This window comes from Microcaecilia unicolor, chromosome 13, assembly GCF_901765095.1.
Source record: "Microcaecilia unicolor chromosome 13, aMicUni1.1, whole genome shotgun sequence".
In the NCBI taxonomy this organism is placed as follows: domain Eukaryota; kingdom Metazoa; phylum Chordata; class Amphibia; order Gymnophiona; family Siphonopidae; genus Microcaecilia; species Microcaecilia unicolor.
The window spans coordinates 62,836,964-62,854,092 of record NC_044043.1 but is presented as its reverse complement, the minus strand read 5'-3'; the positions used below and the strand labels follow the sequence as shown (position 1 = coordinate 62,854,092).

At 43.1% G+C, this 17,129-nt stretch overlaps 1 protein-coding gene across 1 annotated transcript in view; it reads right to left on the bottom strand.

The window, feature by feature from the left end:
• The window catches only part of MYO1C (myosin IC), a 199,566-nt gene that overhangs the window by 67,110 nt on the left and 115,327 nt on the right, over nucleotides 1-17,129 (bottom strand). Inside the window, 7 exon segments of the mRNA XM_030222087.1 lie at nucleotides 3,053-3,147; nucleotides 5,947-6,038; nucleotides 6,182-6,262; nucleotides 6,781-6,886; nucleotides 13,509-13,591; nucleotides 13,752-13,871; nucleotides 15,846-15,917. Of these exon segments, the coding sequence (XP_030077947.1) occupies nucleotides 3,053-3,147; nucleotides 5,947-6,038; nucleotides 6,182-6,262; nucleotides 6,781-6,886; nucleotides 13,509-13,591; nucleotides 13,752-13,871; nucleotides 15,846-15,917 (649 nt within the window).

Genomic DNA, 17,129 nt, shown 5'->3' with positions numbered 1-17,129 from the left:
TATCAAGTATGCATATTTTATACCACATTCATATCATATGCTATGAGTGCAGGTCCTGTATATCTCAGTGAGGGAGAAGAAGACATTGTAATGTGAAACTTAGCAAGTAAAATGTAATAATGCTATTGGATTGTTGGTTCAATAACAATTTGATAATAAATGTGACTTTGACCAGACTGGATAGGCCGTACTGGGCTTTATCTGCCATCATTTACTATGTTACTATGCCGCCTTCCTGGATGCAATCAATCCTGCCAACAAATTTTTCACAGGGGCTTGGCTAGAACAAAATTCTATATGGCTCTCAAACTTCCATTCAATGTTACCCTTTATAACTGGCATCTGTGGAGGAGGGAGGAGGGGGGAGAGTTGTGTTCTGGTATCTCTCCTAATGACAGCCCATCTGTTACCATTCACCTCTGTCCTGCCATCTCTTACTTCTCTTGCAGTTTCTCTTCTTTCTCAGTACATCTTGAATCTTGACAGAATTAAATGTAGACAGAATGGCTTTGTTAAAAATGTCCCCCATCTGATCAAGCTACGCTTTTTGGCTTCTTTGTCTTTCAACAGGATTTTAATGCTGTATTAAAGCTGTTCTTTCATAATTATCAGAAACTTCTTTGTGGGCTTATCCCAAAGTGATTAAATCCACTCAGAATAGAAGAAAATTGTTTTTGAACCTGAGAGAGGATACACGCAGTTTGGGTACCCTGTTTTTGCTTATCCATGTAAATGTATGGTAAAATATCTTGGTGTTAAATATGTGTTTTTTGAGGCGCAACAATTTGAAGGCCTTCATAGAGTTTAAGAAGATCTCCAGGGGGACTTGAAATCTAATTATTTAATTATGGCATTGAAGAATTGTTGAAGTCTAGTTCAGTTAGGGCCTATTCCTTACATTTCTTTCCTTTTTATTCTTCCCATTGGTTTTCAGTTCACTCCCCCCTCCCCCCTTGTAGTGGTCTAAGGAAGAGATTTCTTGTTTCCTTAATTTGTTCTTTATTTCTTTGTTTAATCTGTGTTTCTGGTGCAAAGTGTATACTTGTAATTGATTGTACTAAATATTAATAAATAAATAAAAATTGTCATCCATGATTAATAGTTGAACTCAAAGGCTACAAATCAGAAAGCTGCAAGCCCCATTAGGTGGCTTCCCCGAAAAGACAGATGCAAACTGTATTACCACCATCAGTTATTTTCCAGATCTACTGATTGCAAAGAGTAATGGGAACTAAAATCACTCTGAGGCCAACACTCCCTCTTGTTCTAATACACAGATTTTCAGAGATATTAATTCCTAGGTTTGGAATGTTTAATAAAAAAAAAAATGCAGCCATGCTGGGTCACACCAAGGTCCAAACCTAGCATCCTCTCTCCAACAATGGCCAGACTGGGTCACAAGTACCCAGTAGATCCCAAAACACAGATATATTTCCCATAGATCATTTCTAGAGAGGTTCAATGGCTCTCCCATGTTTATCTGGTCAATAATTATTTTAGAGACTTTTCCTCCAGAAACTTTTCTAAAACATTTCAATCCTATGTTAACTGCCTTGACCACATCTTCCAGCACTAGATTCCACAGCTTATGTGCTGCATGAAAAATAAAACTTTTTATGATTTGTTGTCAATCTGCTGGTCAGTTTCATGACGTACCCTCTTGTTGGTGTTATTTGACAGATTAAATAGGTCTAAACCATTTATGATTTTATAAACTTCTATCGTATCCCCTTCTCAGTTGTCTTTTCTCCAAGATAAAGAACCCTGTTTAGCCTTTCTTCTAAGGGAGGTGTTCATTGAGAGGGGATTTTTTTAGAAATTCCTGGGCTAGGAAGGATAAGGAAGTTGTTATGGAGCCTTCAGGGTTATATGACCTGAATACTAGAATAAACTGCCTGCTGATTCAAGAATGGAGTCTATCTTATTGGGGTTTCGGAAGAAATTGACATTTTTTTCCCCTCATCTTCAGATGCTGTAATAAGTTGGTCTCGTGTTGATTTTATTTTTACTGTTCTTATCTTTCTTGTTTAGTCTTTGTCTGATTTTTGTTTTATACTGTGTAAACCATTTTGAATGATAATTTATAAAGAAAATGTAAAAAGCTAATAAATAACACCATTCTTGTCGCCTTTCTCTGAAACTTTTCTAGCTCTGTTATATTTTTTTCTGATATGGGACAACCAGCCCTGAACACAGTACTCAAGGTGTGGTCACACCAAGGACCTATACAGAGGCATAATAATATTCTCTATCCCTTTTCAGTCTCTTATTTGTTATTTTTAGCAGTCATGGCTTACTGGCCTGAAAATGTCAACATGCTTCTACAATGCCTCCAAGACCTTTTAATGGGTAGTGACCCCTAATTCAGAACCCAGGATTTTGTACTTCTAGTTGGGATTATTTTTTGCCTAAGTCCATCACTTTGTGCTTGTCCACATTAAATTTCATCTGCCATTTAAGTGCCCAGTCTTCTAGTCTCATGTTTCTTCTGAAAATCCTCACAATCGTCTGCCATTTTGAGGACATTGAATAATTTTGTGCTACCCACAAATTTAATCACTTCAATCATCACTCCTATCTCCAAATCATTTATGAATAAATTAAGACAGCACAGGTCCCAATACAAACCTTTGGGGTATTCTACTAGTGACCTTTTTCCATGTGTATAAGTAGCAATTCAGTTCTATTCTCTGTTTTCTGCCTTTTAGTAAATTGGCAATCCACAAAAGGGCATGGCCACTTTTCCATGACTAATTTCTCACTGTCTGAAAATAGGACCAAATTTAAAAATGAACAAATGTAAATAGAAGCAAAATAGAAGCAAAATCCGCACGTGGCTAATTTGAAAAAAAAATATTGACTTCTATCAGGTGGGGGTAACCCAAAATATAAGAAAAAAAGGAATGACAAATGATTTGGCCCCTGGTAAATAAGGGTAGAAACTGCCATATGGGTGAATTGCTGCTAACTGGGAAAGAAGAATCACAGGTAAAACTTAGGAACCATCATCTGCCATGGCCTTCCACAACCCCCATAAGCTCTTGAGCATTACCTGTGACATTGTAGTTAACTTCCCCAGCATAGTGGAGCAGGCGAAACTCATCACGGCCCACACATTTCCGTGTCTTCTGATCACCCAGTTTATGCCTACATATAAAAATAACAAAAACATGGGTAGCTCAATGTAAGAAGAAAAACGGTCTCTCTTCACACGTAGCAATTTATTTTTCAAAAATTCAATACACTTCAACAATTTAGGAAATCTGTTTAGAAAGGGATCATCACTCTCTATATAAAACAATCAATCAAAAAAAATGTTGTTAAACAAGCCACACTCAAGTAGTTGAATGCTATTTATAATGGTTTCTACAGAATATATATATATATATATTTTTTTTTAATCCCCTTGTAATACATTCTATAAATCTCACACCAAAAATGACAACTTTTTCCATACATATAGGGGCCCTTTTACTAAAGCCTAGTGCACCCTAGCGGACATTAGCATGCACTAAGTGCCACATGGCCCATAGGTATGAAAAAGGATTTGAAACATCTAGTAAGAGCTAATTCTGTTAGTGCACGCTAAGCTTTAATATAAGGACCCCATAGTGGTTAGGGTGGTGGACTTTGGTCCTGAGGAACTGAGTTCGATTCCCGGCACAGGCAGCTCCTTGTGACTCTGGGCAAGTCACTTAACCCTCCATTGCCTGCCGCATTGAGCCTGCCATGAGTGGGAAAGCGCGGGGTACAAATGTAACAAAATAAAAATAAATTGACAAAAACGATCCCAATGAATCCCAAAATCAGTGTTGCATACAAATATTTCAGGTGGTACATCAAGCTTTAACACATCAAATTTTATGTTCCGCCAAAGGAAAAAGACAAATTATTCCAAATAACACAGTAAAATGTTGCTCCCACAGGGAAATTCTTATATAATTTTGATGGACCTTTACTATTAGGATTTGCATATCTACCGCTTCGATGGAAAATCACACTGGCCCGAGTGTCTGTATCAGGTACCTTTGAGAACCTGTTGTGAATCTGGTCTGGATTAACCTATATAGGTACATATTTCTAGGCTACAAATACATTAAGAGCCTCCCTTATTGGTGACCATAAGATAATTTGAATAAAACGCCTCCAAATGATGGTATTGTAAACTGCATCTGCAATTATTTGGCTGTCAGGAAAAACATAGGCCCCAATATATGGTTCTACTTCTGAAAGGTTCCTCAAAGCCTTGAGTTCATGTGACAAGATGTCTGGAAACAAAAACAAAGAAAACCACAGACAACAAGGGATGTTCGCTGACTTCATATACTAAGTTCCACATTAGGAAATCACCTAGGAAAAAAGATCTAGATGTGATCATGGACAATATGTTGAAATCTTCTGCTTGGTGTGTGACAGTGGCCAAACAAGCAAACAGAATGTTACTAATTATTAGGAAAGGAAGACAGAATAAAAGAAGTATCATAATGCCTCTTTATTGCACCACGGTGCAACTGCACTTTGAGTATTATAAGCAATTCTGGTTGCTGTATTTCAAATAAAATATAGCTTAATTAGAAAAGGTACAGAGGAAGGTGACCAAAATGATTAAGAGATCAAACTCCTCTCATATGAGGAAAGTCTAAAGAGGTGAGTGCTCTTCAGATTAGGAGTTTTAAAGTTCTGAATTGGCAATATGTTGCCCATTTTCCAATCTTCAGGTACAGTAGACAGTCTTAATGATATTTCATTTCCTTCAGTACTCTAGGATGATACCTTCGAGTCCAGGTGATTTGCTGATCTTTGTTGATTGGCCTACTACAGCTTCAAGGTTAACTAAGGTTTGTTTCAATTCCTCCATATGGTAGGCTGAAAAATAGTTTCACAGATTAAAAGCTGCTGCCCAGCATTTCTTTAATTGCTAAGGTGAATTTCCCTGAACTGATGGTGGGCCAGCTGTTGCTGCTGGATGGAGATCAGTGGCTAAAATAACTCAGGCTATTAAGTCTCTGCTGAGAGGGAAATATCCACATCCCAATGTGTAGCTGCTTTGGCCAAAATGGAATGTTTAACATATGCTCTGAAAGACAAGAGATATTTATTATAACATATAGCTGTCCTACTAGTCTTATGTAAATAGTGTGCTTAACAGCTGGACTGGATTATGTTAATGTTGTATTATGACACAATCTCTCTTTTGAATCTGACTGTATGATGTGTTGAATTTAATAGCTGGAAAATAAGTAATTTAAAAGAAAAGTCACAGGAGAAACACAGAGATCTCCAAGGGAGATGAAGGGATTGTAGAGTTAAGTAGCTGGTATGGATGGACAAACTGGATAGGTAATATGTTTTTTTCCTGCCATTATGTTCTGTTTCTATACAGTCATGCCTCAACAGTGGAGACAAGATATACGAAATGTCAGTTTCTAACCTTTTCATGAGCCAAGACAAGTCATAACAGGAGAATGAAATGAAAAGAGTACGCTTGAATTCTAAGATATGAAATCCAGTAAGATTTCTAATCTGATGAGACCTATGAGCAGTGTGTTTTTTCTAGCAAAAATGTTGCTGGTACTCAAATGCCAGGCCACCCTTCAGGGGTGGGGTGATCACTGAGGAACCCACCCCATAATAGCCAGGGCCCCCTGCAACCAGTCACAGAATCTATGACAAGGCAGAATTGGTGTGTAGATCCTGAGCTCTATCATTGAAACTTGGGGTCCATGGGTCAATTTTAGCAGACAATAGATAAGGTGCCGGTACTCAGTACCCCCTCAAAAAAAGCCCTGCCTATGAGGAATAATTATGTTTTTAAAAACAGAATCTATTTCAATAGATCTTATATCTCACCAACTTTCCTTCCTATATGTGTTATCTTGTGCACGTGCCTCCTTCCCCCTAAACTGTGAACACAACCCTTAAGAAAAAAATAATTTTTAAATTTACGTGATAAAGTGTGGATGATTTTTCACAGTTTCCTCCAGCTTTTCCAAAAATGTCAAATCTGTGGGATCTCCAGGACGCAGACACTCTTCATCCTAGGGGAAAAAAAAAAAAAAACATGACAAAACTTCAAAACTGCTTCTCCTTTGTACCCCAGTCACAGATCACAAACCAAAACAATACTCAGCCTGCTTCACCTCAGAGGCAGACAGCAAAAGCCACTAAGTTGTGCACTTACTAGAACTGAAATGATGCCTTTGTGTTTCTCTTCCACCAAATCACAAATAATTTTATTGTTGAAGTACTGGACAGGTTCCCACTATTAAAGAAAAATGGAAATGGAATTAGACTGCTCATTTTCAAACATTGGGCAAGACAATACCATAAACCACTCCTACCATCCCTGGAGACCCCCCTCACTAAGTGTGTGATAACAAGTGAAACAAGAAACAGCCAAAATCTGCTACATCTCTGATTAATGAGGTTATTGCAGGATTTTGTAATAGAGTGCAATATTCCATCACACATTAGAACAGGTAGTCACATAACTCCATTATTCCCCGGCCCTGGAATACACAGGTTTAAAGAAATTTAGAGGAGGAATTGAGTACCAAAGGAGTAATAGGTATGGTCTGAGAGCAACTAATGATATTGCTTCCTTTGTCTTCACTGTATTTCAGGTGGGAATTACATAATAGAAGATCAGGTTGAGAGAGAATTACTTGAAGGAAAACAATCAGTATGAAGTCAGAAGACAAATGTTTTGGGCATGACAGTTCTCCCAGTTACTCTCATATCAGAACATACTAGTGTGAAATGACGTAAATATATCCTTACCGCAATGCCCTCTGCCTCATACTCCTCTTGCTCTGACTTAAGTGTCAGCTCTATGAAGAGTTGCTGAAGTTTTTCATTACAATAATTAATACAGAACTGCTCAAAACTGCACAGAAAAACAAAAACAATCATAGAAGCAAAACATCACTTTGCAGAAGGGAAGTGAGAGCCAAGAGATAAAATAGCGATAATATATAGTCATAAAGTGATCCATTTTCAAAAGGTTCATCTGTCTGTTTTATTTTCTAAATTATTCCATACTGACTAGCTAAACTTTTTCTCTCTAAATTTCAATGGTAGGCAAATTTAGCCAGGGAACAAAGTATGATTTAGCCAATTAATGTTGGTTTTTAGTCCTAATATACTATAAGGCCCTTGTACTAAGCCACATTAAGCACTAGCATGTGCCTAATGCAGCTTAAAAAGGTGGTAGTGCGGGATGCACTCAGGCCTCCTGCAATAACTACCAAATGTATGCGTGTACTAACCGCACGCTAAAATGTTTTTGGGAGGGGACATGTTGGGGAGAGGAGGCAAAGCATGGGCATTCCTGTGGTAAACATTTAGCACATCTACATTAACACACACTAACTGGTAAGCACAGGGATACCTCGTGATCCCTTACCACTTACAAAATGGGTGGAGGTAAGTGCTCATACGTAAATTTTTAAAAATGGGTGCACACTAATGGCAACATTAACGCATGGCCATTAATACAAAAAATAGAAAATCATCCATAAGGGCACGCTAAGGCCACTTTAAACCACAGCTTAGTAAAGGACCCCTAACACCAGCTGTCCAAACTGTCCTAAATCTAGCCAGTCAAATTTTGCTTGACTTCATATAAGTAAATTTTCAGCTAAAAATCCAGGCAGTTAGGAACATCTAGAAAAAGATCATTTAAAATTATCTGATTCTTCTCTCCAATCAGTGCTCTTTAAAAGCTAGCCCCATAGTACTTAAGGGAAAATTAGGTCCTTACCTGATAATTTTCTTTCCTTTAGTCACAGAAGATGAATCCATTAACTGATGGGTTGTATCCGCCTACCAGCAGGTGGAGATAGAGAACACTGAAAGTACAGTGATCCTGGACGTCCACCCCTTCTACCTTCAGTATATGAAATTTCCAAAGCAGAGTGAAAAAGAAAGGCAAAATAACATGAACTTTCCTCACAGTGAACAAACGCTCCCTGAACCGGAGCAAGAACAAAGCAAAAGAGGGACCTTCTCAACCTCCTGCCATATAACAGCATGTATCATCTCTGAGAGCTTGTCTTCACGTACTCCTGATGAGACAAAACACATGTATGAAACATCTGTACAAAAACAAAGTCAGACAGGGAGGGATCATGGATTCATCTGCTGTGACGAAAGAAAATTATCAGCGAAGGACCTAATTTTCCCTTCCTTGTCATCAACAGCAGATGAATCCAATAACTGACAGGATGTACAAAAGCACTCCCTAAATAGGGTGGGAACATGCGACCCCACGAGCAAGAACTTGTGCCCCACTGCGCATCCTGTCGCGCTGCGACATCCAGCCTGTAATGTCGCACAAAGGAGAGATGAGAAGCCCAGGTAGTCGCAAGACAGATCTCTTGTAGAGAAAGGACACCCGTTCCAGCCCATGAAGAAAACATTGCCCTCGTGGAATGCACTCTAAACGCTTCAGGCAGAGACCAACCTGAAAGCAGAAAAAATGACTTCCTTAAGCCAACGGGCCATAGAGGCTTTAGACGCCGGAAACCCGCATCATGAACCTGCCAACAGAACAAATAGATGGTCAGAATTCCTGAACTAATTTGACATCTGTAGATACTGCAACAGAGCCCTGCAGACATCCAAAAGGCGTCACTGCCCGAAGGATTCCGGAAAGTCCTCCTTACGAAGGGAAGGCAGAAAAATGGTCTGGTTAAGGTGAAAAGCCGAAACCACCTTAGGGAAGAAGGAAGGTACTGTTCGGATGGTTACACTGGACTCCGAGAACCGTAGAAAAAGATCCCAGCAGGACAGAGCCTGCAGTTCAGACACTCTTTGTGCCGACGTCATTGACACTAAAAAGACTATCTTGAAAGTCACATCTTTCTCAGAAGTATGGTTAAGTGGCTCAAAAGGAGATCGCCGGAGCGCTTTCAAAATGAGCCCCAGTTTCCAAGATGGACAAGGCGACCGTAAGGGAGGACGGAGATGTAGCGCCCCTCTGAGAAATCGGGCAACATCCGGATGAGCAGCTAGGGACAAGCCGGAGACTTTCCCCGGGAAAAAAGCCAACGCCGCTACTTGAACTCAAAGGGAATTGTAAGCCAGGCCCTTCTGTAAGCCATCATCCAATCTGGGGCGATGAGAATCACCAATCCTTGGTGCAGGCGAATCCGAAGCAGAACCCGCCCTATCAAAGGCCACGGAGGGAACACGTACAGGAGGCCCAAAGACCAAGGTTGAGCCAGTGCATCCAACCCTGCAGCACCCGCCCTATCAAAGGCCACGGAGGGAACACGTACAGGAGGCCCAAAGACCAAGGTTGAGCCAGTGCATCCAACCCTGCAGCACAAGGGTCTCTTCTGTAGAAGCGAGGGACTTTGGCATTTGCACTTGACGCCATGAGATCCAATCCTGGAATCTCCCATTTGGCACAAAACTGACGAAAAACTTCCTCAGCAAGTTCCCATTCCACCTGCTGAGGAAATTGGTTTGCACGTTGCTTTGACTGACAATGTGAGCCGTGGACAGCAGCTCCAGGTGGCGCTCGGCCCAGTCGAAAATCTCAGACGCCTCCGTGGCTAGGGCTCTGCACAGAGTGCTGCCCTGACGACTGATGTAGGCCACTGCTGTCGTGTTCTCTGAAAGAACTCAGACTGGGAGACCCTCCAGAGTCCTGTGGAAGGCCAGAAGAGCTTGAAATATCGCTTTCAGCTCCAAGCGATTGATGGACCACCCCGCTTCCACAGTTGTCCACTGACCCTGAGCATAGTGTCCCAGGCAATGTGCTCCCCAGCCTGATAGGCTGGCATCCATTATCACCAGGTGCCAAGAGGGGTGAGCCAGCGGCATCCCTCATCGTAGCATGATGTCGGAGAGCCACCAATTCATGCTGCGCTGGGCCGCAGGGAGCCATGGAAGCCTGCGTTGGTATTCCTGGGAAATCGGAGACCATTGCTTCAGCAGGGAAAGTTGCAGGGGTCTCATGTGTGCTCTCGCCCAAGGAACCACTTCTATAGTGGCCAACATCGATCCTAGGAGCTGGACAAAGTCCGAAGCTCGACGGCGGGGCATCCGCAGGAGCAGTCGGACCTGATTCTGAAACTTGAGTTGCCTGTTGTCGGGGAGAAAGACGAACCCCGAAGCCGTGTTGAACCAGACCCCCAAATACTCGAGAGACTGAGAGGGGGTGTCGGGGAGAAAGACAAACCCCGAAGCCGTGTCGAACCAGACCCCCAAATACTCGAGAGACTGAGAGGGGGGTCAGGTGACTTTTGGGCATATTGACCACCCAGCCCAGAGTCTGAAGAAATGTTATAACTCTGGTTGTGGCAAGTCGGCTTTCGTTCGCCGAATCCGCCCTGATGAGCCAGTCGTTGAGATAAGGGTGAACTTTGATACCCTCTTGCCTGAGAGAGGTGGCCACCACTACCACCACCTTGGAAAAGGTGCGAGGTGCTGTTGTCAGGCCAAAAGGCAAGGTGCGAAACTGAAAATGTCGGCTTAACACCGCAAACCTCAGGAACCGCTGATGCGGGGGCCAGATAGGAATATGCAAATATGCTTCTTTGAGGTCCAGAGACGTGAGAAACTCCCCTGGCTGTACCGCTGCAATGACGGAGCGCAGGGTTTCTATGTGGAAGAGTAGCACTCTTAAGGCCTCGTTGACTCTGCGTAAGTCGAGGATCAGTCTGAAAGACCCGCCTTTTCGAGGCACCACAAAATGGAGTAGCGGCTGCAGCCACGTTTGATGGGAGGAACCAGAACCACCGCTCCAAGCTTCAGTCTCCTTGACTGCTGCCCGTTTGATGGCAGTGCCGCATCAGGACTCTAAAAAGGCATCTCCAACCAGAGTAGCAAATTCCAACTGGTAACCTTCTCTGATCAGGTCCAGGACCCATTGATTAGAAGTAATCTTGGTCCACTCCTCGAGAAAGAGGGAGAGGCGACCCCCTACTGCGGGAACCGAAGAGTGGACTGGCGCCCCATCATTGTGTAGAACGCCCCTGAATTCCTGGGCGTTGACCAGACATCGCAGACCACCTGTCCGTACGAAAGGAGTTCCTCTGCTGAAAGCGGGAACGTTGTGAAAACCCCGCTGAACGCCCAAGGCAGTATCTTCGAGCCTCTCGAAAACGTGGTCTGGAAGAGGGGGGAAAGGAAGGGCTCTTGGAAGAAGGCCTCGGCTTATCCTCAGGCAACCATTGGGATTTAGAGTCCCCTAGGTCCTTGACTATCTTCTCCAATTCCTCCCCAAATAAAAGGAGGCCCCGAAAGGGTAACCTCACCAGCCTTTGTTTAGAGGCCATATCAGCCACCCAATGACGAAGCCAAAGAAGGCGGCGAGCAGAAACAGCTAAAGACATCTGTTCAGCAGATGCTTTGACCAGAACATAAAGGGCATCAGCCAAAAAGGCCAGGGCAGACTCCACACGCGGGGCGATCTCAAAGAGGGAACCCGCTCCATCTGCGGGCTGTTCGACCGCCTGCTGTAGCCAGGAAAGGCAAGCCCATGCTGCATAAGAACTGCAAATAGCTGCCCTTAAGGAGAGGGCCGAGATTTCAAAGGACCGCTTCAAGGAGGATTCCAGCCACCGGTCCTGCATATCCTTCAATGCGACTCCTCCCTCCACAGGGAGAGTAGTTTTCTTAGTCACCGCAGTGACCAACGCGTTCACCTTAGGCATCCCAAACAGGGACAAGTGGGATTCACCCACAGGGTAAAGGTGACACATAGCCCTACCACTTTGAAGGGGCCATCAGGTTCAGACCATTGAGCTGTAATAAGTACTGGCCATCTTAGGGTTAATAGAAGAGGCTGTGGCCACGTCAGGATAGTCAATACTGAAAGTCTCCAGCAGACGCTGGGCTTTCAAAACCTGGAGGCAATCCAGTCCGCAGTAAATTTTCAGAAGGCTCAGGCAGGGCTCTTTTTAACATAAAGGCCCTATGCATCAGCAGCACAAATTCAGGGGTAAAAAACGCACCCTGACCATCCACTCCTATATTAGGGGAAGCGGAGGCATGAGCCTCTCTAGAAACCTCAAGGACAGGCGTCCCCCTGCACTCAGACGCCTCAGCCACAGCGAGGGTCGAGTCACGTGGTGCAACCAAAATGGCACCTGCTGCAAACTCCGTCGTGCGGGAAGAATCACCATCAGCCATGCTCGTGCCAGCATTAATGTCTAAGCAGCACGTGCTGCAAAGCCCCGCTGCTGTCCTGCGTTTTCCACATCGGGAGCAGTGCTTAACCGCTTCAGCAGCCATCGCCCTTCTTCGGCGGAAAATAGAAACAAAATGGCGGCGTTGCACCAAAACTTACCCCGCACAGGAACGCTGTCAGCGGGAACCTCCCCAGAGGAGCTGGGCACCACTCTCCACACCTCTGGAGACTGAGTCAAATGAGCTCCGGTCAGGCTGCGAAGTTCCAGAAGCGCTGGAGAAAGCCTCAGAAGTTGCTGCACTGTTAAAAGCAAGGCTCTTTTTTTGTTTTGTTTTTTTAATACTGTGAGGAAAGTTGTAGGCAGACAGCCACAGACAGAATCCGGGAGGAGGGGGAATGGGGTAAGGCAGGGACAGGGAAAACCAAGTATGCCTTTAAAGTGGACACCACCAGCCCTACACCCCCGCTCGACTGGCAAAGCACAGGAGCCACCCCAGGCAGAAATCCAGGAGCTGAGAAAGTGACGTCCACACCTGCTGGGAGATAGAGATATACTGAAGGTAGAAGGGGCTGGACGTCCAGGATCACTGTACTTTCAGTGTTCTCTATCTCCACCTGCTGGTAGGCAGATACAACCCATCAGTTAATGGATTCATCTGCTGTTGATGACAAGGAATATGCTTTACTTATTCATATGAGAAATATAAATGCAACAATCACTAAGTGGAAAGCTTGCCTTTCTTTTTGTTCTTGACCTCTAAGTAAGCTTTCAATAGGAAATGTAAAGATACAATTGCTTAACATTACTCCATTTGTTTAAACTGAAACATAAGGAAATAAGAGGGCATGGCCAAGACAGCTATAACAATTGTGTCAAACATCCTTAAACAGGGTGAGCAGTGGGACTGAAACATAGGAGGACACATGCTAGGAATGTATAATTAAAGGTAATGTGGCAGTCTGGAAGGCAGCGGCAGAACACATAGCAAAGGAACACATATTCGGCTGGATAAATGGCTATATAATGATAAATGGCTATATAATGAGGATTACAGACTTCAGAGTCATCAGAAAATGACAATATAGGCAATTTAACATTAGCAGAGTCCCCAGTAAATTTAAGTATCACATCAGTGTCTTGCCTTCCAACATTAACCTCTAACACAGCCATTCCCAACCCAGTCCTTGAGGATACCTAGTCCTATTGGGTTTTCAGGATACCCACAATGAATATTCATGCATGCAAATCTATCTCATGCATATTCATTGTGAATATCCTGAAAAACCCCTGAAACTAGGTGTGCCCCGAGGACAGGGTTGGGAATGGCTGCTCTAACAAATCCCTGTAGATTCAGTGCAAACTAACCTGTTGTGCTGGAATACCTCAAAGCCATAAATGTCAAGTAATCCTATGACAGAAGCACTTCCCCAGCCAGGGTGCTCCCCCTCCTGAAAAAAAAAAAAAAAACATTAAAACTGAGATACAGCTTACGAAGAAAGGAAAAAAATTCAGTTTACCTGACCCTGTGACACAGTTCAAATGAGATTCCCAAACATAAATCCTATACCCTCTTCTCCCCTTTCTCCTTTAGTGCCAAGACATTCCTACCTTGTAAATGAGAGACCTGTTAATCTTGTTCACCAGCCAGGAGAACGTACGTCCATAAACTGCTTTTGCCAAAGCATCACGTGCATAGGCTGCCTGCTCTAGATTTAGAGGACTATTGAGCTGCAAAGGAGGAGAAAGGAAAGAAAATATAAATACCGCCAAACAGCTTATTCTCTTTTCTAATCTCAAGCCATCAAGCAGGTTAAGAGGGTAATTCTATAAAATAGGAGCTAACATTTACACGTGTAAATCATTAGAATACTGGTGTGTATGTGTGTGCATGCGCACATGTAAATGCCAAAACTCCACCTAATCACTATTCTGTAAACATACACATACATTAAAAACTGTGTATTTTACAGGTAGGCTCTGGGCAGGGTGCACACTTACATGTGTAACTTATAAAATATTAAAGTTACACACCGCGCCCGAACAAAATAGCCGTCAAAACAGCCCCAACAAAATAGCCTTGTAACAAAATAACCCTTGACAAAAATAAGAGGTATACTAAAAAAAACTCTGTATCCCTCCCCTCTGGGGGTCCAAAATCTTTTCTCCCACTTTATTCCCTACTCCCTCATCTGAGCTCTCTCTTCCTTCAGCTCCCTCTCCAGTGCAACATCTTTTTCTCCGCACCCCCATGTTCTGTCATCTCTGTCCCACTATCCCCTTCCCTGTATTCTGGCATCTCTCTCCCTTCCTCCCCTTCCCATGGTCTGGAAATGCATCTTTTACCCTTCCTTCCTTCCCACCCACCTCGTAACGTAGTCCAGCATGCCCTGTATAGTCTGGTATCTCTCTCACTCCCCCCCTCCCTGGTGATCCTCCAATGTTCCTGTGGGCCGCCAGCAGCATCAACAGGCTGCTTCAGCTGGCCCCGGAAGCGTTCTCTCTGTTGTGTCCTGTCTACACAGACATAGGAAGTTGTGTCAGACAAGGCAGAACACAACAGAGGGAATACTTCCGGGGCCAGACGAAGCAGCTCATTTTCCATGCTGATGCTACTTGCGGCCCACAGGAAAGTTGGAGGATGGCTGGGGGGAGGGCAAAGGTCATAAGTACATAAGTAATGCCATACTGGGAAAAGACCAAGGGTCCATTGAGCCCAGCAATCTGTCCCCGACAGCGGCAAATCCAGGCCAAGGTCAGGTAAGGAGGGAAGAGGGAGACATTCCAGACAGTAAGCACTGAAACTGGGGTGGCAAAGGGGAGACATAACTCGGCTCAAAGCAACAGGGGGACTCAGAAAGACACACAATTGCAGCACCAAGAGCACAACAGGTACAATACTCAGGGGTGGGCCCTTTTGTCAAGGGGGCTCATTTATCGGGAGCAAAATTGTGGGCAGGCCCTTTTGGCCGGGGCTGATATGTTGGGAGTTATTTTGTCAAGGGTTTTTTTTTTTTTTGTCTGTTTTTGGTCTATACTATCGGAGCTTTATATACCACTATCATTCCAAAAAGGATTCAAAGCGGTTTAAAATAAATAAAAAGAAAAATAAATCTCCAATAAGGAGGAATTTACAATTGAAAATAACGTTTGACCAAACTAATTAATTATAAAATAATAAAATGAAGACAAAATTAAAAACTAAAATCAGGGGCTATTTTGTGTTTGGACCTTTTTGTTGGGGCTGTTTTGATCAGATAGTTACACACACATCTCCAGTACTTAGGCGGATGCATTTACACCACATCTATGGCAGGTGAAGTGCTCATGCCTACTTTTACTTTAGAAAATAGGAACTTACATATAGGCACTGTTATAAGATTACCCCCCCCCCCAACAGAAGCCATTAATTTCTAATCTTCAAAATCACATTCACTATCACCCATCATTTAATACACTTGAGCAGCACGTAACTCATTAACACCAAAACAGAGCAATGCTCTATTTCAACAGGGCACATACCACTACCTGCCCATCTTAAGAGAGAATTTGCACCACCCTTACTCAACACAAGACAGCACAGTCCTGAAGAGACTTGAAGGGACACAACGTTCTTGCTCCACAACCGAGAATAGCAGACCAATTCTTCATGAATTCAGATTATGCTTGGTATGTGATGGCATAGAATTTCATCCATGTACTTACCTCTTCCCCTTTTGCTATGATCTTTTTGTGAATCAGTGCCTCACGAAGAACAGGGCCATCAACACCCAGGAGCTGGAAATAAAAATAACCAAATACACAAATCTATAAAAACTTTACAGTTTTACATAAAAATATTCACATGTACCTAAGCACAATTTCAAACATCCATACATAATACAGTTGGGTCCTCACAAGTTGTTTTATCTGTTGGCACCAGCGATGTGCAAATACACTCAGGTGAATCCAAAAGACAGATACCACTTATGGTGACTTAAGCATATGAGCTGAAAGTAGGCATAGTCTGTGTGGCTAGTGGATGATGCAGCAAACAGTTGTGCTGGCTAGACAGCTTGGACAGGGACAGCGTGGCCATGATAAAAGGGTGGAAATGGATCTGCAGAATTGAATATTGCATGTTGACTGCAGAAGGCGGGCTGACCAGAATGTCTGTGGAGGTAGCAGCATTGAAAGTATTGATCATTGTGCAGGGCAAGAAAATAGAGGACATAGAAAGTAGATCCCAGATCCTAGTGAAGTAATCTTAGATTTGTGGGCTTACCTGAATCTGTTGCAGATAACAATTTGATCGCTGCTCAACTCAAGAACTACCACTGACAAAGAGTGCAGGGCCACTCCAAATTGAGAGGGCACACAGGTCTTCTACTAATGCTTAGCTTGAGTTATCTGCAGCAGGGCCCACAGGAATAAAATGGGTCCTGCTGCAGATGACTCAAGCTAAGCTTTAGTAAAAGACGCTATCCGCCCAAGCATGATAATAGCTAAATTCTTAAATTATGCACACAAGACTGAACTTTATAAAATGAAGTGTGAGCTCTATTACTGAAAGTCATAGCGTACACCTCTTTCAAGATTTTTCAGCTAAGTTTGTAGCAAATTGTAAGGCATTCACTCCAGTCTGTGCTGAACAGTTCACTAAACACGTGCAATATGTCCTGCAGTAGCCGGCAGTGTTTAAAGTGCAACAAAAGTGCAAATGGCTCGCTTAAGAAAATGTAAAATCTGCAATTGTCTTTGTTAAGCCAAACAAACTCCCTTAAAAGGCTTCACAGCGCAGAAAGTGAACTCTAGAGATTGCATACGTGATTCTTGGATTTATACATGTATGCTTTTGTTGCACTCAAAGGTGATGTCACAATACAGAGTTGGCTGATTGCCAACAAGGTTTCATAGTCTGATCTTTCCAATCAGCAAGGTTCAGCTCACCTGTGCACAGATTATTAGACTTCAAATTTATTAACTGCACCGTGCCTTATAGCATTTCTG